Source organism: Platichthys flesus, chromosome 5 (assembly GCF_949316205.1).
Source record: "Platichthys flesus chromosome 5, fPlaFle2.1, whole genome shotgun sequence".
NCBI lineage: Eukaryota > Metazoa > Chordata > Actinopteri > Pleuronectiformes > Pleuronectidae > Platichthys > Platichthys flesus.
Window position 1 is genome coordinate 5760315 of NC_084949.1, and position 23549 is coordinate 5783863.

At 41.3% G+C, this 23549-nt stretch overlaps 3 protein-coding genes across 6 annotated transcripts; 2 read left to right on the forward strand and 1 right to left on the reverse strand.

Moving 5' to 3' along the window:
• The first annotated feature begins 26 nt into the window (after positions 1 to 26).
• timm10 (translocase of inner mitochondrial membrane 10 homolog (yeast)) lies at positions 27 to 4244 on the forward strand. The gene is made up of 2 exons (XM_062388693.1): positions 27 to 237; positions 2355 to 4244. The coding sequence occupies exons 1-2, from the start codon at positions 167 to 169 to the stop codon at positions 2548 to 2550; spliced, it is 267 nt and encodes an 88-aa protein (XP_062244677.1). The 5' UTR covers positions 27 to 166; the 3' UTR covers positions 2551 to 4244.
• A 105-nt stretch (positions 4245 to 4349) lies between these two features.
• unc93b1 (unc-93 homolog B1, TLR signaling regulator) lies at positions 4350 to 16445 on the forward strand. Of its 4 annotated transcripts, none has more exons than XM_062387572.1 (13): positions 4350 to 4517; positions 8607 to 8740; positions 8880 to 9021; positions 9298 to 9451; positions 9549 to 9710; positions 10504 to 10633; positions 10762 to 10855; positions 11038 to 11162; positions 11834 to 12016; positions 12144 to 12429; positions 12559 to 12680; positions 12787 to 12909; positions 14528 to 16445. In XM_062387572.1, exons 2-13 carry the CDS (start codon positions 8627 to 8629, stop codon positions 14783 to 14785), a joined length of 1893 nt encoding a protein of 630 aa, XP_062243556.1. In that variant the 5' UTR covers positions 4350 to 4517; positions 8607 to 8626; the 3' UTR covers positions 14786 to 16445. The 4 variants fall into 4 exon arrangements, with proteins under 4 accessions (XP_062243556.1, XP_062243557.1, XP_062243555.1 ...); XM_062387573.1 differs by having other exon boundaries at positions 4351 to 4565; positions 8627 to 8740; XM_062387571.1 differs by having other exon boundaries at positions 4351 to 4517; positions 8627 to 8740.
• A 633-nt stretch (positions 16446 to 17078) lies between these two features.
• On the reverse strand, positions 17079 to 22798 carry cryba1l2 (crystallin, beta A1, like 2). Its single transcript, XM_062387576.1, has 6 exons — positions 22629 to 22798; positions 22259 to 22335; positions 21693 to 21811; positions 18926 to 19067; positions 18523 to 18665; positions 17079 to 17469 (listed from the first exon to the last, which is right to left on the reverse strand). Exons 2-6 carry the CDS (start codon positions 22331 to 22333, stop codon positions 17322 to 17324), a joined length of 627 nt encoding a protein of 208 aa, XP_062243560.1. The 5' UTR covers positions 22334 to 22335; positions 22629 to 22798; the 3' UTR covers positions 17079 to 17321.
• Between the last annotated feature and the right edge of the window lie 751 nt (positions 22799 to 23549).

The window sequence follows — 23549 nt, forward strand, 5'->3', positions numbered from 1 at the left end:
TTGACAGCGGAAGTGGTAGAGGAAACAGTACACACGTGTTTACTCTGCTGAAGGTTACAGAAGCAGCAGCAGCCGGTAGAAGTATCATCGACTGTCCGCTGTGCAGGCTTGGCAGGACGGACTGAGTGTGGCTGAAGGCGGGAGTGAGCAGCGGTGAAGCGCAGACATGGATCCCATGAAGGCCCAGCAGCTGGCGGCGGAGCTAGAGGTGGAGATGATGGCAGACATGTACAACCGGTAAGAGCTAAGATAAGCTAACTGCTCAGCTAGCGCTTATTAAGGCTAACCGTTTGACGGCTCTCATCGCAGTCTTGATCAAAAGTCCTGCAGAGGTCATTTACTACTGCTGTAACTATTAAGTCCCTCTCTGCTGGGGCCGGCTCTCATTCATTTTTATGCCAGGAGCTGCATGAGACTCGCACCATGTCACCGATCAATGTAAAAAATGCACAGATGTGGACAGCTGATGTGATCGGGCACAAGAATCAGAAGGTGCCTTAAACCAAATGAGAAATCCGGATATGATTTTGATTTATGAAGCACTCAATCTTGCCCGATATAACAAATGAGAGAATTGACAATGATGAATTAATATTGAATAGGTTTTGGCCTATATGTATAATATTGTGCATGAATAGTTAATTCGATGTGTTTAAAGTTGGCTACTCACAGCAATGTTTTTTCCAAATATATTAGGTCGGGTGATATTGGCAGAAATAATGGTTTTTGCTCATTTGTGAAGGTTGTAATTTTAAACTTGTCTTGATATGTAGAGAAGGACAAACTCAAGAATAAACAGCGAAACAGGACTGCGGTATAATCCATCATGTTTTTATCTATAATCCCTCTGCTTGCACAATATTTTTATTATATGGATATATTATGGACTTAAGTTACATTGTTAATAATGAAATAAGTAACTGTGACTCAGTAAAGCATGAAACAATTTTTTTATTTTAAACGTACAGTTTGTCAATCTCTTGCAGACATCTTTTAACTCGGCCTTTGACAACACACTGATAACTGATCCATCATGTACACTCTGTTTTGAGATAGGAGGGCTCTCTCAGGAAAAGCATAAGCTGAGTCCGACTGCAGGGTTTCAGTATTTTACAATCACTCACATTCAGATCTGTCAATAGTGATCTCATTTACACGTTGTTTACACGGTCGGATTGACTGTACAAGGGAACCCACTAGTACATCAATGCCCTCACAAAGGAAAGCAAGCTTTTGAATGGGAGGACTGCAAATCACTGAGCAGATATTATAATCAGATGGTGATGGAATGAGTTAACCAAGTGGATTTTTTAACAAGGAATTCTGCTTGAGAATTCAGCCTGATGCTTTTTGTTGCCATCTCACATTTTTCAATTCTTGATGGACCCGACTGGTGAAGTATGACCCACTGTACTCGTGATATGGCACAGAGGTTAAATTATGATATGGGCCGCCATCAGGGACTGTTAAGCAGATGAACAATTGTTTCAGAGCTTGACGAGTTAAAGACAGGATTGTGGATGGAGAGGAGATGAAGCTTCGATCAGGTTTGTTTAACGGTGGAAACAAGAACTGAACCAAGGTCATCTGAGGGGAGCTGTGGATTTGAAAGCAGGACTGCTCTGTATCCAGCTGTGGGCAGATCCTAAATTGGCCATTATCATAGCAGATATTTTGACTTGACAAAAAAAATGTATAATTAATCCGGTACATGTTATTGACCAATCGCTTGTCAGTCACATGTTAATCATGACATCTCAGCTTGGTTTTTTAGCGTCAGTGTGACATGAACTGTCTAAAATGGCGAACATTTCCCATCCAGTAATATAGAGGTGGCAGGCTTCATTACCCATACTCCAGCCAGACACCAGGGGGCAATCAAGTGCTTCACTTTTAGTGAGCCTGCCTGTCTTTATATCCAGTCTATGGTTCAGACATGGGTTTGTTTTGATTCTTTGAATGTGCCCGCTGTGGAAACACAGGGATTGTTTTTGATCATATCAGTCAAGAGCAGTTTGTTCCAGCCTCCGGTTTTTATATGCATTATCAGTTAGCTGTAGGTGAAGCATGTGACTGACACGTCTACTAAAGAGAACATGGAGGAGAAGCATCAGATCTTTCTAACTTCATGACACAAATGTCCCATTTCTATCTTGTTTTGCTATATTCTGTATTTTAATTACGCCATTTACGCCGTCAATAAACAAATTACAGTATGATTATTGATGTTATATCATGTTAAGATGCTCAGGCACAATGGAATACCCTGGTAAAAGTGTTTTCACATAAATCATATTGATCTTTGCAGACAACAGAAGAACATGACTGACACCTGGCTTCCTTTTCTCACACAGAATGACCAACGCCTGCCACAGGAAGTGTGTACCGCCACATTACAAGGAGGCAGAGCTGACAAAGGGGGAGTCGGTGTGCCTGGACCGCTGTGTGGCCAAATACCTGGACCTCCATGAGAAGCTGGGTCGCAAGCTGACAGACCTCTCTGTGCAGGACGAGGAACTGATGAGGAAAGCAGCTGTCGGCAGCGGATAGAGACACTGATGAAGGAAATGACATGTGGCAGGGGGGCGGGTTACGGGATGGGGTTAGCATGTCTGGTTTCTATACAATGAGAGACTGGTGTTTTAATGTAAAGGGTGGATCAACTTCAAAACAAAACCGTTAAATTAATGTTCAGACAAAGTGCAGACGGGGTTAGAGGACGCACTCCGTGGATCAACTGCATATCTTGAAACTGCTCAAAGTGTCCACTGGCGTCTTTGGACCAGTCCGATTCGTATGGTCCTCAAGCAGTCATCTGCAAACTGAGTGGAGAGAAGAAAGACCTGGGACATTTAAAGTTTATTTGAGTCCTACTTTGTGCTTGTTCTCAGATGCTTTGCTGTTTCTGCTGAACCTTTGTAATACCGACCACGTGGTACCCGCAGCCGGTTTAAACGAGCACTATTGATCTGAAATCAACCTTCAATCCCAATTCGCTCTTTGAAGAGTTTGTCTTTGTGAAAGGGCTGAAAGTCAACACGGGCCTCTTCTTAACGTTACACCACATCTTGGTGGAGTCGTCTGTTATGCAGACTAAGTAGTATTACTCCTGTTCAAAACCTTGAAATACAGCAAATCAAATATAGATACATGGATCAGGGCGTGCACTGTTAGCCAAAACAAGTTTTTACACACTAGAGCCTGACTGATAATGATTTGGGGACTAATGCTGATATTTAGATGTGAAAACATTTCAGATAGATAGCCCGTATATATATATAAAAAAATTGGCATTGATTCCATATGTTATCAAACTCTTATTAGAAAGAATTTGAGTCTTGATATTTTACACTTCAAACATAAACTTCATTATAATTGATATGAATACAAATCAAAGTCAAGTAAATATATACAACTTTTCTGAATTGTTTATTCTGTAAAATAAAACTTTCAAAGAAACACTGACTAAGTTTACATGGACATAAATTCTGATATCAGTCTGATTGAGAAAATGGTCTGAACAAGTCACTGTCATGATTATTTGAGGCTGAAATGGGGCGTCCTTGGAATAAACAATCAAATGAAGAAGTGGAGCATTCTGACCTTAGTCTCTTTTATAGGTCCTAACCACATAACATCCTATTAGAGTTTTCACAGCATTTTGTGACAGCTACCAGCTGTTTTACGACACGTGCCCTGGGTGGAAACAAGTCGGAGAAACAAAAAGAGTTGTAGCTTTTGGGAAATTCCAAAGAAGACAACCCTGACGGTGCATGGTAGCACACCTCAAACTCTTATGTGTTGGGTTTTTAACACTGTGAAAATAACGTCAGACGCTGTGAGTCATGTCGGGCTCTGCTCTGTGACATGTCAATGGGAATATGATTCAAATGTTCTATTAGCAGCTCATGGTCGTGTGTTTCTGAATAAGGTCAATAATCTGTACATAGATGTCCATGTAAACAAAGTGAGTGATGCTCTCTGTGGAAGGTAAATATTGACTGATATGGTCAGTCCATATATCTGTCAGGCTTTACAACAACACTCTGCATAGTTTACTTACAGACCCAGACTCGTAGCCTAGTCATTTTGGTTACATGAACTTTCGTGGAAGACAGACTGCACTTTGATCGCTCGTCATGGCTGTTGTGCTGTATGTCAGTGGACCATGTTTTTGACTATGTTTTTTTTCCTGTTGTGTTTCACTGTCATTAGTTACTCTGATTAAACAAAGTCCAACTTGGTATGAACTTGAAGCTGCAGTCATTCGGGGGGCGGGGGGGGGTGCTCAGGACTAAAGCCTGGTCCTGTACCTTTAAGAGAAGCTCCAGGTCAGACTGCAGAGAGGAAGTGAAGCGGTCTTAGTTTCGTTTCCTTCGTGAAACCAGTTTTTATGTGTTGCTGCTCTGTGGCTCTGAAAGAGGAACCAGGAGGGACACGGGGACAGAGCTGGCGTGTCCCGTCTCAGGTGGACACCCTGATTCACTGGGGCTCGTGAGTACACACAACCACACACGGTGAGTGAGTCCACAGGTGTAGGTGAAAGAGAAGCGCGAGCTGTTCAGGTAGGACTGTTTAATCAAGAGTTAGTTATTAAATACGGTGACCGACATTGTTCGGAAATACTGCATTTTGGGAGGGTAGGTTTAAAAAGTGAATCGGGTATGTGCTATATATGCAGAGAAGTAGAGAAGCAACACCCATAAACCGAGCTCTAGATTATAATATTTAATCTAGTGGTTTAAATTAGATTTAGTCTTATGGAAGAATTAGTTCTCTAATATCTTGCTGTTATTGTCCTGAGGAGTTTGATCCAGATCCGTGAAGTCCACTCCTGATTGTTAATCGTGGTGGACAGTAAAATACATGTACTCAATTCCTGTACTGAAGTACACAGTTGATGTACTGGTTCGTTTTTTTCCCATTCATGTACCTTTCAGCTACTACTGCAGTACATCTACATCTACAAATGTTGTACTTGTTACTCTCCAACATTTGTCTGACAGCTTTAGTTACTTTTCAGATGACCCATTGTAAATTACCGATGTGTTGGTGTTGCATTTTTTTGATAATCTCAATTAAATTCTGTACATCTTAAGGCTCTCGACATAGTAAGGTTAAGACCGCACAATATTATAGAGAAACCCCAAAAGTTGCCACAATGAGCAAACAATTTGGCGACGCTGGAGAGAAAAGAAACTCCTAACACGAAGAAACCTCGAGAACCAGACTCAATGTGGCCGTCTGCCTCGACCGGTTGGGGCGAGCAGGGGAAAATGGGGGGGAAAGAGAGACCAGAAACAGTTCTGCCCGGTTGCTATAATGAAAACAAGTGTGTGTACAGATGTTATTAATGATGTTATTAATGATAGCAGTGCCAGTTCATATTGATGATATTGTTGATGTCTTTCTGAAATCATGAAAAGCATTCATAGAGATTCATGGTTCTCACAGATATATGACGATCTCATAGAATATATTGTAGATTCAACTGCTACAGAAACAGAAACATCAACAGCAATAAAATACAAGCTACACATCAGTGCAGCGATAATATTCTTCCAAAACTATCAGAATAATAAAACCTTTTACTGCACTTGAACAACTTTTAACTTTCATTGTTCAAGTACGTTTTGCTGAGGATACTCTTGAATTTATCTAAGTTTACAGGGCCCCATAGCTTGCAGCCAGGGAAGAATGAGTTATTGATTGGGTAGATTTTAGAGAACATCTTGAGGGTCATATCCTCTTTTATGACAATGTGGTTCAACTATAGTCAAAATGAAAGAAACCAAAGCACAGCAGATGTTCATACAGTGCCTTGCATAAGTATTCATAGCCCTTGGACTTTTCTACATTTTGTCATGGTATAATCACAAATTAAAATTAATTTCATTGTGATTTTATGTCATGGACCAGCACACAAAATAGATGATTACAAATAAAAATCTGAAAAGTGTTGAGTGCATATGTATACAGCCCCTTTACTGTGAAGGCCCCAACAAAGATCTGGTGTAACCAATTGCCTTTACAAGTCACATTTCCAAGTCACATGATTAGTTAATAGGGTCCACATGTCTGTAATTTAATCTCAGTATAAATACACCTGTTCTGTGAAGGCCTCATAGTTTTTTTAGAGGTCATTACTGAACAAACAGCGTCATGAAGACCGAGGAGCTCGCCAAGCAGGTCGGGGATAAAGATGTGGAGAAGTATGAAGCAGGGTTAGGTTATGAAAACATATCCCAAGCTTTGAACATCTAACGACGCATCGTGAAATCCATCATCAGAAAATGGAAAGAATATGGCACAACGGCAAACCTACCAAAACAAGGCCGTCCACCTAAACTGACAAGCCGAACAAGGAGAACATTTATCAGAGGAGCAACCAAGAAGAGGCCCATGGTAACTCTGGAGGAGCTGTAAAGATCCACAGCTGAGGTGGGAGAATCTGTCCACAGGACCTCTATTAGTCGTGTACTTCCCAAATCTGGCCTTTATGGTAGAGTGGCAAGGAGAAAACCGTTGTTGAAAGTGAAACATAAGAAATCCGTTTTGGAGTTGGCCACAAGCCATGTGGGAGACACAGCAAACATGTGGAAGAAGGTGCTCTGGTCAGATGAGACCAATATTGAACTATTTGGCCTCAATGCAAAACTCTAAGTGTGGCGGAAACCCAACACTGTCAATCACCCTGAGCACACCATCCCAGCAGTGAAACATGGTGGTGGTAGCATCATGCTGTGGGGATGCTTCTCTTCAGCAGGTACAGGGAAACTGGTCAGAATTAAAGGAATGTTGGATGGAGCCAAATACAGGGCAATCCTTGAAGAAAATCTGATGCAGTCTGCAAAAGATATGAGACTGGGGAGGACGTTTGTCTTCCAGCAGGACAAATACCCTAAACATACAGCCAGAGCTACAATGGAAAGGTTTAGACCAAAGCTTGTTAATATCTTAAAATTGCCCAGTCATAGCCCAGACCTAATTCCAATTGAGAATCTATTGCAAGACTTGAAAATTGCTGTTCAAAGACCGTCTCCATCCACTCTGACTGAGCTTCAGCTTTTTTGCCAAGAAGAATGGAGAAACAATTCTATCTCTAGATGTGCCATGCTGGTAGAAACATGCTTCATAAGACTTGTAGTTGTAATTGCAGTGAAAGGGGATACTACCAAGTATTGATTCAGGGGGGTGAATACTTATGCATCCCACAGATGTCAACTTGTTTGTTCTTATTATTGTCCAACGGGGTGAATACTTATGCAAGGCACTGTGTTTGATCTGGCAGATTTGAGTGTTTGTTTCTTTATTCATCAGACAGATTTTTTTCATTATAAAATTATTTATTATTATAAATTAATCTATTATTTTGTTCATGAAACAATTAATTGTGTGATCCATTAAACGTTAGAAATTGTAGGTTTGGCAAAAGTTTAAAGCAAAAATGATCTTGCACTTACAACCCTTTGCAGTCTGCTGATGTTCACATCTCTCTCGGTCTCGCTCTCTTTCTCTCTGTCTCTCTTTCTCTTGTCCTGGTACTTTCCATCTGAACAAACCCAAAGGCCTGAGGTGCCTGCACTCACCCGACAACTTAACACCAATGTCACATCTATTTCTTAAAAACCAGCATCAAACCCACTGTATGATGTGTTACCAAAAATCCATCCACCAACCAATTCTGCCATCCCCTATCCCATTAAAGAGAGTAGTGGGTGTGCAGACTTTGTGTGTGCAGGTGAGCATCCTCTTTTGGGATCTGCAATTTATTTTTGAAAGTTGAAACTGCCTGCTACACTGAAGCAAAACAGGAAGTAGGTCAGAGCAGAGGCGTGAGCAGCAGAAGGACAGTGCTCTTTGCCTCTATGTCACTTTCTCACTCACTCTCACAATCAAATTGACCATCAGCAGCCGCAGTGGCTGTTAAATCATAAAGATGTTCAGCATAAACTATAGATATTGGTTTCACTGTTCACATTATATGTCAAATATTTTTAGACTTAAGTAGCAGTCCAATTAAGCAAGTAAAGTCTGGTCAGGGAGATGAAATAAAACTGTACTTAACTTTTTTAACTTTACTTTACCCTATTTTGCTCATCTTTACTCTACTTTTCTTATTTTCAATGTAATCTGGGGTTAATTTTCCTGTCGGGTATCAACTCTAAAAGACCTAAAATATAACAGCCATCACATCAGCCCTTCACCAATCAGGCCTTTATGGTAGAGTGGATATAGAGAAACCACTTTCAGTAAAAGACATTTCCAATTGGAGTTTGCTAAATGGCATTAAAAAGAATCTGAGAGAATGAAGCAAAAGATTCTCTGCTTGATAATATATTAGACAAAGAACTGTACCACTATCTACAAAATATATATTACTGTGTTAAAGAAGCTGCTTTTTTTTATCCATCTTTGGAATTTAATCTTAATTTCTAACGAATATTTGTGGTCTGTAAAGACTTCATCAAATAGTTTTTTCCATTAGGCTGTAACAGATTTGACAACCCATGTCCCTGCTGGCCTATCATAAGAACAACATCACAGGAACAGTACAGGGATTAGCAAATCTGGGTGATTCCAATAGTAATAGTAATCCGGCGTAGTTCTGCTTTTTGGTCACCAGATGGAGGCAATTGATGGAGAAGAGCACGCCAGAGATACTGATCCTGTAGCGCTTCCCGACGGAGGCATTAATGAACTGCAGGATGTGGGGCAAGAGGAAAACCTGAAGGGCCAGGTGAGCTCATCTGTCCTTGGAAGAAGGGACCGACAGTCTCTGTGATTCTGACTCACTCCTCCACGAGTGTGATAAAACATCCACACCTTTGCTCTTACCAAACAGTAACAGAAACTTTTTCCCCCCCCATGTTCTTCAGATGGAGGAGTTTCTGGGTCCGCACTCAGAGTACAATGAGGAGGAGGAGGAGAGGAAATACTACAGGAGGAAGAGGCTGGGGGTCATCAAGAATGTTCTTGCAGCCAGTGTCGGAGCCATGATTGTGTACAGTGTATATATGGGTGAGATTCACAGGAGAAAAGATCGGCATTTAAATTCAAAGAGTTGCAGACTCCTATATGTTCTTTTTACAATCATACTTTGTGTGTGTGTGTGTGTGTGTGTGTGTGTGTATGTGTGTGTGTGTGTGTGTGTGTGTGTGTGTGTGTGTGTGTGTGTGTGTGTGTGTGTGTGTGTGTGTGTGTGTGTGTGTGTGTGTGTGTGTGTGTGTGTGTGTGTGTGTGTGTGTGTGTGCGTGTTTGTGTGTGTGTGTGTGTGTGTGTGTGTGTTCACCACAGGCCTTCTGCAAATGCAACTGATCCTTCATTATGATATGACGTACCGTGAGGTGAAGTATAGCAACCTTGGCTTAGAGGACATTGACCGCAAGATGTTGATGGGTATCAACGTCACGCCTATTATAGGCCTGCTGTATACCCCTGTTCTCATCAGGTAGACACACAATCCCTGCACACACTCTCACACACAAAAACACACACAACAGGATAACTTATTCTGCCTCTATACACTCTGTTTATATCTCTTTCAGGTTTCTTGGTACCAAGTGGATGATGTTCCTGGCTTCAGGAATCTACGCCCTCTTTGTCTCAACCAATTACTGGGAGCGTTACTACACCTTGGTTCCGTCAGCCGTGGCCATTGGCGTGGCCATAGTGCCACTCTGGGCCTCCTTGGGAAATTACATCACCAGGTGAGAAACATGATGCAGGTGGGTGGGTGGATGAAGCCGTTTCACAAGCTGCTGAGGTCTGACCCTTACAGCATCAGAGCAAACAAAGTGCAGTGAAGGTCGAGCAGCAACAGTGGCTCGGATCTCAATGGATGGATGAGCTGTTGCTATTCTTACCTTCACTGCACCACAATCACACATGTTCAACAACTCAACTCTTTCTCACCTGATCACTGAACCTGAAAATCTGCTATCGAACAGCACCATTCATCTTGACCATTTCAATAATGCTCAAACGTAACCATCGAAGCTTTGAAAGTCAAATCAAACCGTTTGAATCACATAACAGCTGACAGAGGCCTCCCTCAACCTTGAATGGACCATTACAGCACTTTTGTCCGCTCATGGCCAGAGAAAGCAGCTAATGGCTACTTCTTCTGGTCACATGAAAAACTCTGGATTTTTGTGAGTTTTGAAGTTTTCTGACATGAGCTCAGGAGATCCTTCTCCGAACATCGCAGAGCGTTCAGGTGAGAGACTCACTTCACTGTGTGAGTTTTTGTTGACAGCATCTTGACGCCGGCGTCGGCCTTATCACCACATATCTTCTGTGTATGGCTTTTCATTATTGAGATATATTTATTTGTTTCGGTTTTTCCATATTTTTGCATCAGTCACATTTTCTGACTCCCCCACGAGATAATCTGCTGTTGATTTTGGTGCATGCCTGAAAGCAGCTTTAGTGTTAATCAAACTAACACGTACTGATTGTACCTTAAATGTGTTTTAAAAAAAAATACATAAACACATGCAGGATGGCACAGCAGTACTACGAGTACGTCAACTACAAGGAAGAGCATGTGCAGGAGCAAAAGAAGCTTCCTAAAGGAGTGTGCCACCGCTACATCATCATCTTCCAGTCACTCTTCCACATCATCTTCCACGTGAGTCCTCAGCCATGTGTTCTTCTCCAATGCTCTGTTGTTGTCTTTAACATGAGAAAAGTTGTTGTGTGCTACTTTCAGAGAGAAAATAAACCACTCTGGTCCCTGTCTTCTCTTTAACCCAACAGTTGAGTTTGGTCTTTGCGGAGTTCCCCATGCGTCTGGTCCTCAACGGCTGCCTGCAGAAGACCAGCCACATTCTCTTCAATGTCAAAGCCTGTGGTAAAGACACACAGAACTCCACCTCCTCCGATGAATGATTACTTACAAATAACCAAATGACAATTATGTATGAGGAATCACTCACTTCTCTCCAATGAGATAATTCATTCAAAGTTAAGGGGAACATATGTCAGATTCCCATCAACTCCTCTAATGTGGGAACCCTCCTCCTCCTCTATCAGGTGCAGGTGTCAGTGGACTGATCCCTGGCTTCAACACCACTGTGCTGAGTAAACTGCCTAGCTCCATGCTGCTCATCCAGGTGGAGAGTGTCCTCATGGGCTTCGCCTTCCTAGCCATGATCATTGTAGGATCCTCACACGCGCAGACACAGACTCACACACACACACACACATGCAAGTTTATCTGTTTGGCACTTTTAGCAATTAAGCAAGCCAAATTAAGTACTAAACGTGAGATATAAATGGCACCAAGACTAATTGTAAATGCAACAAAAGACAAGACAAGCATTTGAAAATAATTAAATAGACACACACGCACAGATAGTGACACATGCCGCTTTCGTAAGAAGACCCACGCTGCCTGGAGGCGTAATTTACAGGAATCCGTTTTGCACTAGGAAACATTTCCAAAAAGTCTTTAGAACAAAAGTATTAGTTTATGGTTTTATACCCTCTGCATTTAAGAACAAATTAAACATGTTAGATCTTTGTAAATACAGTGAAATCCGACTTCTTACCTCTCCGTGAGGTATTGGTCGAGTCTGTCACACAAAGACACACACAAATCTACACTTATGTACAATGAAGAGTTCAGAAAGCTGTTTTAGTGTCACTTGTAGGAAAGTTACAGTCATTCTATTACAGAGCTCAGTGTTGCAGGAGTTGTTCTGTGCTCTGTAAAGATCTTTTTCTGTCCTATGATTGGCCAGAATTAACTGTCTTATTATTCACATTGGAGAAAAGCATGTATGGAGCACAATGGTCAGTCCTGATTGCTGTTTGCTGCTACCTATAGTTCCTTGTCCTGTGTGGCGCCGCCTACAGGCCAACAGAAGAGATTGACCTGCGGAGCATCGGCTGGGGAAACATCTTCCAGCTGCCGTTCAAACACCTGAGGGACTACCGCCTGCGGCTGCTCTGCCCCTTCTTTTTCTACAGCGGCTTTGAAGCCCTGTTTGCCATCAGCGGAATCTCTCTGGTACCATTTCTGTCAGAGGAGTTTGTTGAACTAATAGAAGTGTTACTCAACCAAAAAAATTCAAATAAAAAAATGTAATGTATGTTTCATCTTATCTCTTCGATTCTTTCCCTCCCTCCCTCCACAGACCTATGGTGTCTGCATTTTGGGCCTGGACAAGCTGTGGCTCCTGATCCTCGTCTACGGCCTCTCCTGCTCCGTCTTCTCCTCCCTTTCCCTCTGCATCCTGCGCCTCCCGCGCTGGTTGTGTTTGGTGAGCGGCGCCGCTGTGCACTTTGTGTTGCTGGTGACTCTCATGGTGTTCTCTCTAAAGCGCGCGCCGGACGAGTCCTACGAACAGTATCTGGGCCCTCTGCTGGTGATCATTGTGCTGTGGGGTCTCGGCACCGCACTGAACAAGACGGGCCTCAGCAGTGAGTAATGGCTGGTGGTGGGGGTGTCTGTATGTACTGTGCAATAACTTGGTTCACACATGACGTGTCCGTTTTAACTCCTACGTGTGTGTGTGTGTGTGTGTGTGTGTGTGTTGCTGTGTCTGTCAGTTCTGCTCAGTATGCTGTATGCTGAGGAAAAAGAACGTCTGGACTTTGTGTTCACCATCTATCACTGGTGCCAGGCCATCGCCATCTTCATAGTCTACCTCTGGTCCCACCTGCCTATGAGGGTACGGTATGGGACTGTCAGTGTTTGACAGTGTTTAGTGTGCATTTGTGACATGTTCCAAATGTTCCTATTTTTGTCTTTACCTGTGTGTTGTCCCCACCTCTTAGGCCAAAATCTCCATCCTTTTGGTCACTTTACTGATCGCCACTTACTGCTACTTGGTGATGGAGCGTCGGCTGGCCAGGGAGGTGCGCCCCAGACTGCCTCGCATTCCTCGGCCACGGCACAAGGTAACCAGTCACAGGCTTTCAAGAGTTAATCTGGATAATTCCACTTTATCCGTTTTATTTTGTCAACCATTGATTACACCTCGCGTTACAGGAGGAAGTGTCATCAACTTGACAAAGTGAAGTTAAGTTAACAGTTGCCAGTTGACAGTTGAGGTTAGCTATGATAAAGTTACCTTGATGATCTCCTGCCTCTCGTGTGCATCTGTTGGCCGCGCAGGGTGTCTGCTACGACAGGAGGTCTCAGGTATGACGACAGTAATTCCTCGAATAAAAGTAGGTCTTTGTACTCAACCAAATACCAGCAATAAACAAAATTAAGCTGTGCATCTTCTGGTCCTGCTTATATTACAATAAAAAACTTCAATCAACAGAAATGCAAGAGGTTTATACTCATGCAGCCAGTGTGGCCGGGGCAGCTGATACCACTGTGTGATTTGTATGTAATCATCATTTAATGTCAAAAGATATGACTGTTCTTTTGATATCGAAGAAGCACCATGAATCAGTCTGCATATGTAATTCATAACATGGTATTTTATTAACTTTATGAATCGAATTTCAGAGAAGAACCCACAGCAAATGAGGCAGGTTTTGAAGAATGAGTGAGCAGCAGTTAGTTTTACATTGAAGGACTTCACTCCCTATTAAATATATAAATAATGTGAACTTCTACACTTGTTCTCATTGCAATTGACTGTATGTATAGAAAAGTTGTCGTTTTGTATACACGGAAATCTCAGTGTAATATCACATTCATGACGAGGCCACTTCACAAGCAAAACAAGATGTTGTAAGAAAACAACAATTCACTTTTAAATGCAGTAATCAGAAGTGCTGTTGCTATGGTTACCTGTAATCTGAAAAAACCTGTGCACTAATTTAGAACATTGGTTAATTAGAGGCGGAAAGTTTCTACGTATTATTGTTAATGAATGTTCACAGATGTTCTCTGTTGCAGTTAGACTGTCAAATCTGTCACTTTGTGGTTTTCTCTCCTTTTCTGTTCAGCTAAGTGCAACGTGCCGTGATGCCTTCAGTGTCACTGTGACTGTGAAGTTGTTTTATTGTTACATTCGGGTTTGGTTACAGTCATTCAACAGAAAAAACATTTAGTACTTACTTTGATAACCTATATTTAGATTATTATCTTTTACGGCTGTGTTTTTATTTGTTTAAATCTAATTTAATTGTTTTATGTACCTTTACCTGTGTGTTTTTTTAGATGCTTGAAGCTTGTTGTCACTTTGTTTTGAGAAGTGCTATATAAATAAAGACACAATTGTCTTTTTCTGTATTTAAAGCTTTAACAGGCTGCCCATAAATGTATGTAATCAGACTGCATCCGACTGCATACCTCATATCTATGGGTTATTCTTTGTTTCTCATTCAGAGAGTTTGAAGAGTTTGTTTTCTTTTTTACACTCAGCAGCAACACTTTATTCTCTCTGTGTCATGCAGCGAGATCTGAACTCCTGCATGCAGGGACTTCTATGGAGGGAACCCTTCAGTAGAAGTCTCATTATAGTCTGAGCTTTTTAGTGAAAAACTAAAAGAAAGGTGACTGTAAAACCATTGTTTTCTCCAGAGTGACTCATTATTGTAACATTTGTCTCCGCAGGTCAAAGGCTACCGCTACCTGGAAGAGGACAACTCAGATGAGTCCGACTCGGGGGGAAGTGAGGAGGAGAACAGGGAGGACGACGAGCATGTGTTGGAAGAGATGGGAGCCGAGGGCAGGGAGGAAAGGGGCCAGGATGGAGGGGCCCGCGGAGCTGACTCACCTATAGCCAGGAGGAGAGGAGCAGGTGGTCACCTCCAGAATCGGGATGACGCCAATGTCAATGGGGAAGAGGGGGAAGGGCGTGAGGGATTGTGAGAGAAAAGAAAACGGAGGAGAGATGGTGCACAGATGACGTACAGAAGAAGAGGAGAGATTCCGATGCTCTGGATTCCTGTTGTGTTCATGGTTCCATTAATATTTTTTACAGATATTTACGCTTCATTCTAAAATAAACGGACATGTGTTTTCTAGCATTTGTTTTAACCAAAAAGCTAAAATCAGCTCTAGTCACAACTGTCATCCTGATGAAAAGGTAGAGAAAGAGGACTGACCATAATGCTTTGTAACAGTCTGCGCCTCAGATGGTTTTACACACTGGATAATATGCTAAAACACTCACTGAGTCTATATTGATGTTGAGTCAAAGTAAAACAGGAACCAAGATTTTTTTTTAATTAAAAATCCAATTGACATTTCTAACTATGATACAATTTCAGCCTTTGTCAACAGAATATTGAGTGGCTTGATTCATCTCTTTAAGATAGTTTAAGTTTAAAAAGATCTTATAAGATCTTATATTGTTGTCCTGTAAGGCCCCAACAGAAGAGTCCATGAGTGAGCTGAGCGGTCGTGACTAATTCAGACACGTCTGCATTAACAGGACAGTGAACGCTGCACGTGTTTGTGGACAGCAGACGTTATGACTCAGAGAACTATAAATAACTGAGGGTGTAGTGATTTCCAGGGACATGAATTAAACCACGTGACGACGACCTTGTGTCGCTGTGCATGTCATGGGAGCTTATTGATGTAAAACCAGTGTTACAGTACAAAGGTTACAGTGGTTGCTGTGGTGGATGGTGATTTGTTTTAGATTATGGAAATTAAACGACAGGAACAAGATTCATTTTTTCATAAAGGCAGACAAAAGAAATGCTGAATGAGAGGCTGTGTTCCATTCTAGAGGTTTTGTATATCTCTGTTAATCAGATTTATCGTTTCAGGTTGGCACGTTGGCATGCTGACATTTAACAAGTTAACACTCAACAGAAAGCACAGCTGAGGCTGATGGGAAGGACATTAGTTTTGCAGGTATTTAGAGAACTAAAATGTCCTCCTGGTGTTTCAATCGACAAAGACACATTTCAGTTAAAACGTGAGGAACTTGGTACGAACAGCAGATAATGTGTTGAAACTATAAACATATCAGGATGTTCACCTGTACCTACAAATACTTAAAAGCATTGTAAAATGTATGTTTAAAATGAAGGCTTAAGGTTGATACATGCAGTTATTAGAAATCTTCTTTGATACAAAGTTATGTTAAGTTAAATATGACATTTAATTCCCAGTTTCTACTTTATTATACAGTTGCTACTGTATTTCTTGGCATTCAAGTGTTTCACTGACCATTTTTATTTTCAGTACTGCAAGCTGTCACGCTTTCACACTGATGCTCTGTCATTTCATACATTTTTAACTATACTTAGACATTAGAGTTGAGCTTGATTTTAGTTCATTCTGATAAAGGAATGAAAGCATGAATGTTTACTGAGACCCTGCTAAACGGGATATGAATAGAATCCACATCCTAGAGTGGATACTAAACATTTAATTTTGTAATTTAAATCACTCGTGATTTCCTGTAAACTGTAAAAGCCAAAGGTACGTCCCTCTGAAGTTATTTTTTTTCACGTGATGTTTTGTTACTGTGCTTCTGAGTTCACTGGAACCAACTAAATAGTGTTGAAATCCACTGCTGCTGACTGTGACTGTTTCTGTCCCTGGTGGGTGGCACATATTGAAGTCACCGACTTTATATTCAGACAGTGGTGGATGCCAAACACGTAATGCCATGGAAACTTGGATGTATGACTGGTGCAAAGAATAGCAAGACTAAATGTTTCATTACAGTTGTTATGACATTTATAACTGTAAATGACATCAATGAAAACTTGTCATGTATTTAACTCAAATAAGAGTTCATATACTTGATGAACAGTATAAAGGTGCAAAGAACATTAGAAGTATAATTACATAACCTGGATCGCTTTCTTCTGTGAAAGTACTGATGCATTCATTTTTATTATAAGGTTGAAATGCATTATCTTGGTCTCTAAGTGTTTTACAATGTCATTATTACATCACTATGCTGGTTTAATTTACTGCATGAATTCTGAGATACCTCATCAATGATCAAGAAGTAAAAGAATTCGTTTTTTTACAAGTGGGAAACACTCAAGCACTGTGCCTCAAAATGCACATAAAACACTAGATCTGCACACACATGACGTGTTCTCATACAGTGTGAATATAATAGTTTCCAGACTAATTCTCAACAGCTCTGTTGATCATCTGAGTATTTGCAGGCACACAGGAATCACAGGACTTCTCATGCTCTGAATCTGAACTTTATTTCACTAAAACAAGATGAGTATTAGAAGAAATAGGAATCTAAGCGAGAATAAAGAGGTAGCTGCTACTTCACCGATGGTGTGCATTGTCTTAAAGAAGCCCTAAGCTCAGTTGCCTTTTGGACTCATATCCAAAGCGGGGGCCCAGGTGTTAGGCTGAGCCCAGCCTCTGCTGCTGCTTCTGCTGCTGCTGCGGCCGGTCCGGATGTGTTTCCCTCTCAGTGCCTGATGCGTCTGATGGACTGGATCTTGGGAGTCTGGCAGTGGGAGCCCCAGTTCCTCCAGTGCTGGTAGTCTCCACTGTGTTTCTCACACTCCATGATGTACTGCTGGCCTCTGTAGCCCGGGTACTCATAGCACACAAAGCTGTAGAGAGACAGAGGCAGCAGGAGGTAAAGTAAGTGAGGACCTGGGATTAATTGTCGGGAGTTGTTCAACACAAAGACATTCTCCAAGCGTCTCTCCGGTATTAAACTATAAGCTTCCATGGGAGCCAACATTGGGTCTGTTTTTCAAATCGGAGCTCGACATATGCTGGATCTTTGATGTCGATTTCAACACGATATTTATATCTTTAAAAAAACAAACAAAATATAATTTGTTGTTATTGTAGGTTGGTGATATGTTTATAGTTTCCTATACAACAATTGTTTTTATCATGTCTGTACTGCAATTTCATGTACATTCTCAACGTGTGGCAGAAATTAATATTTAATGCTGCTCCTGCGAAGCAGCGTTGGCTTGTGGATCACAGAGGACATTTAGGCTAAATGCATGGTGTACGTGACCTTGTTTCGATTTGAATATGAATGTCGGAGCTTACAGACACTTGGATGACACCACAGGAGCAGTATGGAGACATGTTATGTTTTTTTCTGTTTTCTTTTACGTTTGAAGTTTTGATCACCAGTTACTTCAATTGTATTGGATTTGGCTGCAACACTGTTTACCCCTGAGACTCCTAAGGTGTTTGTGGACTCCATCAGCATAGTGGTGAGTAGATAATGAGTGAATTTTCCTCTTTCGGCGAACTATTCCTTTAATATTACATTACCAAATTTATTTAAAAAATCAACTTTTAAGGGTTGAACATGACTCATAACTCCACCTGGTGTTTCAAACCGTGTTGGACCCTTCAGGACCCAAGCTTAAGTTTAGGATGTCACTACATAATAATATTTATTTAAATGTTGATACCATCTTATCAAAGATGGACCACCGCTCATAACTGATATGACCGCATTAGACCACACAGGTACAGTACGTTAGTTCACCTCTTTTAACCATTGGATCTAACTACCTTTGCTTATCAACCTCCCACTCACTTCTCGACTTATTTTTTCTCTCATCAGATTTTTCTTTTATACTAAAACACCATCAATCAATATGAAAAAGTATGTGACAGGACTGTTGACTTACGCTCCACACTGCACATGCATGGAGCCCACCTCGGGCATGAGCCAGCCCATGGCCTGCAGGGAGGGGAAGTCGTCGCCCAGCTCGGTGCTGCGGCCCTGGAAGTTCTCCCTCTCATAGATCTTCATGCGGCTGCTCTGGTGCGACTGTGGACCGGGCGGAACAGAGAATTGGTGTTAAAATTAGCGCCAGGTCCTGTCAGACAGACGTACATTTGCCACTGACTTGTCTCATTTCTATTTTTGAGCATGCTCGCAGTGTGGCTCACTCTTGTGACCACTCGCTCCTTCTGTCACTCTGTCATCACTGCCATCTCCATTCGCCCTCTCTCCTGCTCTTTCACTCCCACTCATCTCTTCCTCTGGCTCATTGCGGCCCGGCCCTGCCCTCCCCCTCAGGTACTCACGGCGCAGTAGATGGGGCGAAGGGAGATGAGGCGCTCTGTGTGATAGGAGAGAGAGCCGCTGAAGGCGTCCCAGCTGGGGTACTCGCCTCTCTCCAGGATAAACTGCTGGCCCTGGAAGCTGTGGTGCTCGAAGCCCACCCAGCTGGAGACACGAGGGGAAGAGGTCACACGGGTGAGCGGAAATGTTTCACAGTGTCATCTGAGATCAGTCTGAACATAAAACAGACAGTGACAGGGGACATCAGACAAAAGAGAGATGACTTTCCTATATTTTCCAGGTGCTGAGGCTAACCTCAGCATTTTCATAATTTCTTGCTTCAAAACTTTCATCGTATAACTATGGAAAAATAATAGTAGTTGTATCAGTCAAATTCATTTTAAAGTTTGTTTGTAATGTTTTTCCGAAAAGAATTTAAACTCAAAGCACTACACAATACTAATACTTACGATGTTAGAGTGTGAACTAGAAAGAAATATTTAAAAGAAACTCCATATGTGTATAATTAAAAGAAACCGTAAGTTACTTTTCCTAAGTGTAAAAAATGATCAGCTCTCGGCAGCTTCATTCAGCAGGTGTTGGAGAACGTTCACTGGAGCAGAAAACAACATGACTAAGGTCTGTTACGTATAAATTCGCTCAGAGTTAGCTTCTGCTCTTGATTGCGTCAAAACACTGGGGCTGAGACAAAGTTTGCGTGTGTTTAAACTTGTCCTCAGCTCCTAAATGATCAGAGCGAGCTTTCTCACCCGGTGACGAGTCTGAGTGTACAGACGACTGTGTGGGGGAAACCGAGGACACATTACGATGACAGGCAGCTGGTACTAAATGAACAGGCTTCTTAATATACACATGGTTATCAATGAAGATGGAGCTTATTAAATCAATCTTAAAGTTAAATTTGATAATTAGTGTACCAATCAATGCATAAGATATCTTCAACATGATTATTGTCTTAGGTGGATTCTTGTTATTTTACAAGCTTCATATATGTTCCCTTAAACTGAAAGGAATAAAAAACTGTATCAGGGACATATTGAGACAAAAAAGGGAAGAGATTTTCCAAATAATGTCATAATGTGATGAGATTAAAGTTGTGATTTAATGAGAAAAAGGGAGACAATCATCCTCCACCTAAAGTTATATTAAAGTTATATTAAAGCCTGTTCATTACAACAGAACCACCACTGTTTCAGACTTTTTGCTGCTATTACTAACTTTTTTCATTCTAGCCCACTGGCCTTATTCTGTCACAAAACCAATGTAATGAGCTGTTGCAGATTGTTAGGTGGTTCCGAAAATAACATCCAGTTGTGTAAGAAGTAAATTAGATCATTAACTTATTTAAAGCTTGCATTTCCACAATATAGACATAATTTTCCTTCATACTTCTGCTCCAATAATTATTATTATATTCAAAACATAAAAAATAAATATTCTCAGTACACTGCATGGTTCTCGTCCGTGTTATATTATTGGATCATATTAATTAATTATAAACCTTCAAGTGCTCAGGAGCTAATGTTTGGTTATTTCTAACATAGAATGTAAATAAATCTTGGCTGCTCCCAGAATGTGAAGCCAAATCATTGCGATCGCCCCCTGTTGGTTGGCAGCTGCATAAGTAATGTTAGCAGAGCATGGTCAAAGCACTCTTTTTCTCAAAGACGGTTTCTGTTATTTTAGGTTGCTTTGATCACACTGCTGATTGTTCACGTTCTCGTTTTCCATTAAGTTTGGTTTTAATAAGTTATTTGATGCTCTATAAATGAGGTGAAACGTCATGATTGACAGCTGAGACTGACTTCCGATTGGTCGAGTGTGTGTATCGTTTGGCCCTCCCAACACCTCTCCACACCCGGATCACTACTGCACAGACTTTGGCTCAATATGACATAAAATGTCCAAGATGGCTACAACTGTAGCCTATTATTTTTTAGCTTAATTTTTGAAAAGCGGGAGGAAGTGTTAAGGCATCGCCATCTCATTGTATAGTCTACAGTTTCTAATAAAAACTCAAATTTTCATAAAATGCTCGATGCAGTTTTTATTTGGAAGTAAAATCCTAATTTGAGAAGAATCGTCTTGTCTCTGGAAAGTATTTGAGTGTAAGTAGAAGTACATCTATTTAGTTACTTTTCACCATTTATATTATGGTTTAAAACTGAATGTATTTAGTTACTAGGACAAAATCTAGATCATAGGAATAGACACTTACAATATTGATAATATAATAATGAATATAGATTTAAAATAGTTTATACTTTGTAGCCAGTTCTCAGAGCAGTTTAGAGTTTATCAGTTGCTTTATAGCATATACACCGTTTTATCAAATCAATACAAACCCTCATTTGAGCTTCAGTAATCCACTGCTGACCAGTGATAACTGCTGAACACATGTGGGCGCGACACGTGAGCCAGGTCTAAACAGCCTCCACACAGAGTAAATCCTTTAAAGGACTTTGAGGAATAATAACCCTTTCAGCTTCTCAGGGCATCTTGAATAAACTGTTAGTGATGTTCCTTCTAAAAGGGTCAGTGGCACAAACAGGACAGGGAGCTGCATGCATACACCCGGTATCTAAGAGGGAGGGCCTAAGATGCTTTCTGGTGGGAGCCTGGACACTTTTCCGTTTCTTACCATCTTCCTACCTTTCTACATCTCACAGACACACACTTAAATAAACACACATACACACACACACACACACACAAAGAGTCAGTCAGCTGTCCACAGGGACTTGCAGGCGTACAGGCTGTGTGACTCACGCTCCACTCTCGACTCGGATGGAACGGATGTTGTCCAGGCCGCAGTCGTTGATGTTGCTGCACTCGGACGTGAATTCCATATTCTTGCCCTGGAAATGCTCCTGCTCAAACACAGTCACCTGTGGACATGGAGGGGTGCGCATGAGGCTGCAGTCATGTCATTACTCCATGTGTGTGTGCGGTCCAGGATTAATCATGTGGAGGGGACATAAATCTGTTTGCGTAGTCATATTATATAATCATATTATAGAGACTACTCGTTCTTATGGGAACAAAAAACAAGATATAAATCATACATGTGAAGGTGAGGACATGTTTTAAGGTTAGGTCTAGATTAGGGTTAGGTTAAGGTTAAGGTTAGGTTAAGGTTAGGTTAAGGTTAAGGTTAAGGTTAAGGTTAAGGTTAGGTTTGGGTTAGGCAAAGTAGAAAGTATGGCTAAAGTTAGACAATAAGTCTCCAAGAAATCAATGTTAGTCAATGTGATGTCCTATGAAGTCATGGAGACACAATAGAGTTTGTGTGTGTGTGTGTGTGTGTGTGTGTGTGTGTGTGTGTGTTTGTTCACCTTAAAGAAAGGGGCTGTACCCATGCTGGGGAAGGACATGGGTATGGTCATGCTGGTTTTATTGACTCTGTACATTTCTAGAGTAGAGAAGGTCAGAGAGAGAATCAGGGTCACGGATGAGAAGAAGTTTCATCAGTCAAATGTCACAGATACTCGACAAATTCACAGAAAATCACAGAAAAACACTTATTTTAATTAAATATACTTTTTAAGCGTTGCTTAAACGTTTCTATTTGCTGTAAGAAACCTTTCGTTTTGACATGAATTATGCAAGTAGTGTGTCGTCAGAGAAGTAATAAAATGCAGTAATAACGATAATTATCAAAATATGGGATTATGGAGGATTAATAAACATTTAAACTTATATCACCTGATATGTGTCCTCGCTCTCCTCACACACCGGGTCCTCCTGACGTAGACTTTTGTCTCAACCTGGCGCCTCTGCTTTATACCGTCGTCCACGCGAGGCCCTCGTGCTCGCGCATGTGCGTGTGCAGCCACTTTACTGATGACTGTGAACGAGCTGAGTTTGTCAAGAGATCAGCTTTATCTCAATTAGTCAGCATACTTCCGGTGAGCCTTTTCAAAATTAAACTGTTAAACAACTGATTATTTCCAGTCATTCCAGATTCTTGACACGATATTAGAGTTGTGAGGTTTAAGTAACTAATCAAATATAATTCTCGATTTAAATTAACAGCTCCATAATACATATAAATACATTTCTAATGCTAAGATTTGTAAACACATCTGCTGATCAATGGAAATGAATCAGCAGCCAAGCCTTATTAAAACAAGTAAAGTAAATTATTAAATTCTAAGTCATTTGTTAAGTTGTTGAGTCAAATCTTTTTCGAAATTCAATGGTTCCAGCTTATTAAAAAGGGGATGTTTTTTGTCGGCTGATCACAATTGGAGTATCTATAGAAGTAGAATAAGTTCAGAGACTCAACAATTAGTTTGTCGATCATGCGAAATAATCAGCTTATCAAACATTGATGCCTTTAATCACCGTCCTGTTGAATGGAATACTTGATACGTGATTTGTTGGGGGGGGGGGTCATTCCCTGATATTACTTTTTAAGGCTGGAGGAAGTGTGGTTCCGGTGTTGCTCCTCGACCTCACTGTGAGCAGCTTGACGCAGGTGAGAACGTGCGCTCATGTTGGTGCGTGAAAACAAACAAACACGGATTTTACGCGCGCCTGTCAGCCCCCCCCCCCCCCCCCCCTCGCCCCACACCCGGCCCCCCCTCTCTCTTTGGGACCATGTTGTCTGTCGACTCAGCAGAT

What these genes read in the sequence shown, in the direction of transcription:
- timm10 (XM_062388693.1), top strand. Translation starts at nt 167, where the DNA reads ATGGATCCCATGAAGGCCCAGCAGCTGGCGGCGGAGCTAGAGGTGGAG. An exon ending in ATGGCAGACATGTACAACCG is followed by an intron (nt 238 to 2,354) that starts GTAAGAGCTAAG and finishes TTTCTCACACAG; the next exon opens with AATGACCAACGCCTGCCACA.
- unc93b1 (XM_062387572.1), top strand. Translation starts at nt 8,627, where the DNA reads ATGGAGGCAATTGATGGAGAAGAGCACGCCAGAGATACTGATCCTGTA. An exon ending in CCATCAGCGGAATCTCTCTG is followed by an intron (nt 12,017 to 12,143) that starts GTACCATTTCTG and finishes CTCCCTCCACAG; the next exon opens with ACCTATGGTGTCTGCATTTT. An exon ending in GAACAAGACGGGCCTCAGCA is followed by an intron (nt 12,430 to 12,558) that starts GTGAGTAATGGC and finishes TGTGTCTGTCAG; the next exon opens with TTCTGCTCAGTATGCTGTAT.
- cryba1l2 (XM_062387576.1), bottom strand. Translation starts at nt 22,333, where the DNA reads ATGTACAGAGTCAATAAAACCAGCATGACCATACCCATGTCCTTCCCC. An exon ending in GTACAGCCCCTTTCTTTAAG is followed by an intron (nt 21,812 to 22,258) that starts GTGAACAAACAC and finishes CCATGTCCACAG; the next exon opens with GTGACTGTGTTTGAGCAGGA. An exon ending in TTCGCCCCATCTACTGCGCC is followed by an intron (nt 18,666 to 18,925) that starts GTGAGTACCTGA and finishes CCCGGTCCACAG; the next exon opens with TCGCACCAGAGCAGCCGCAT.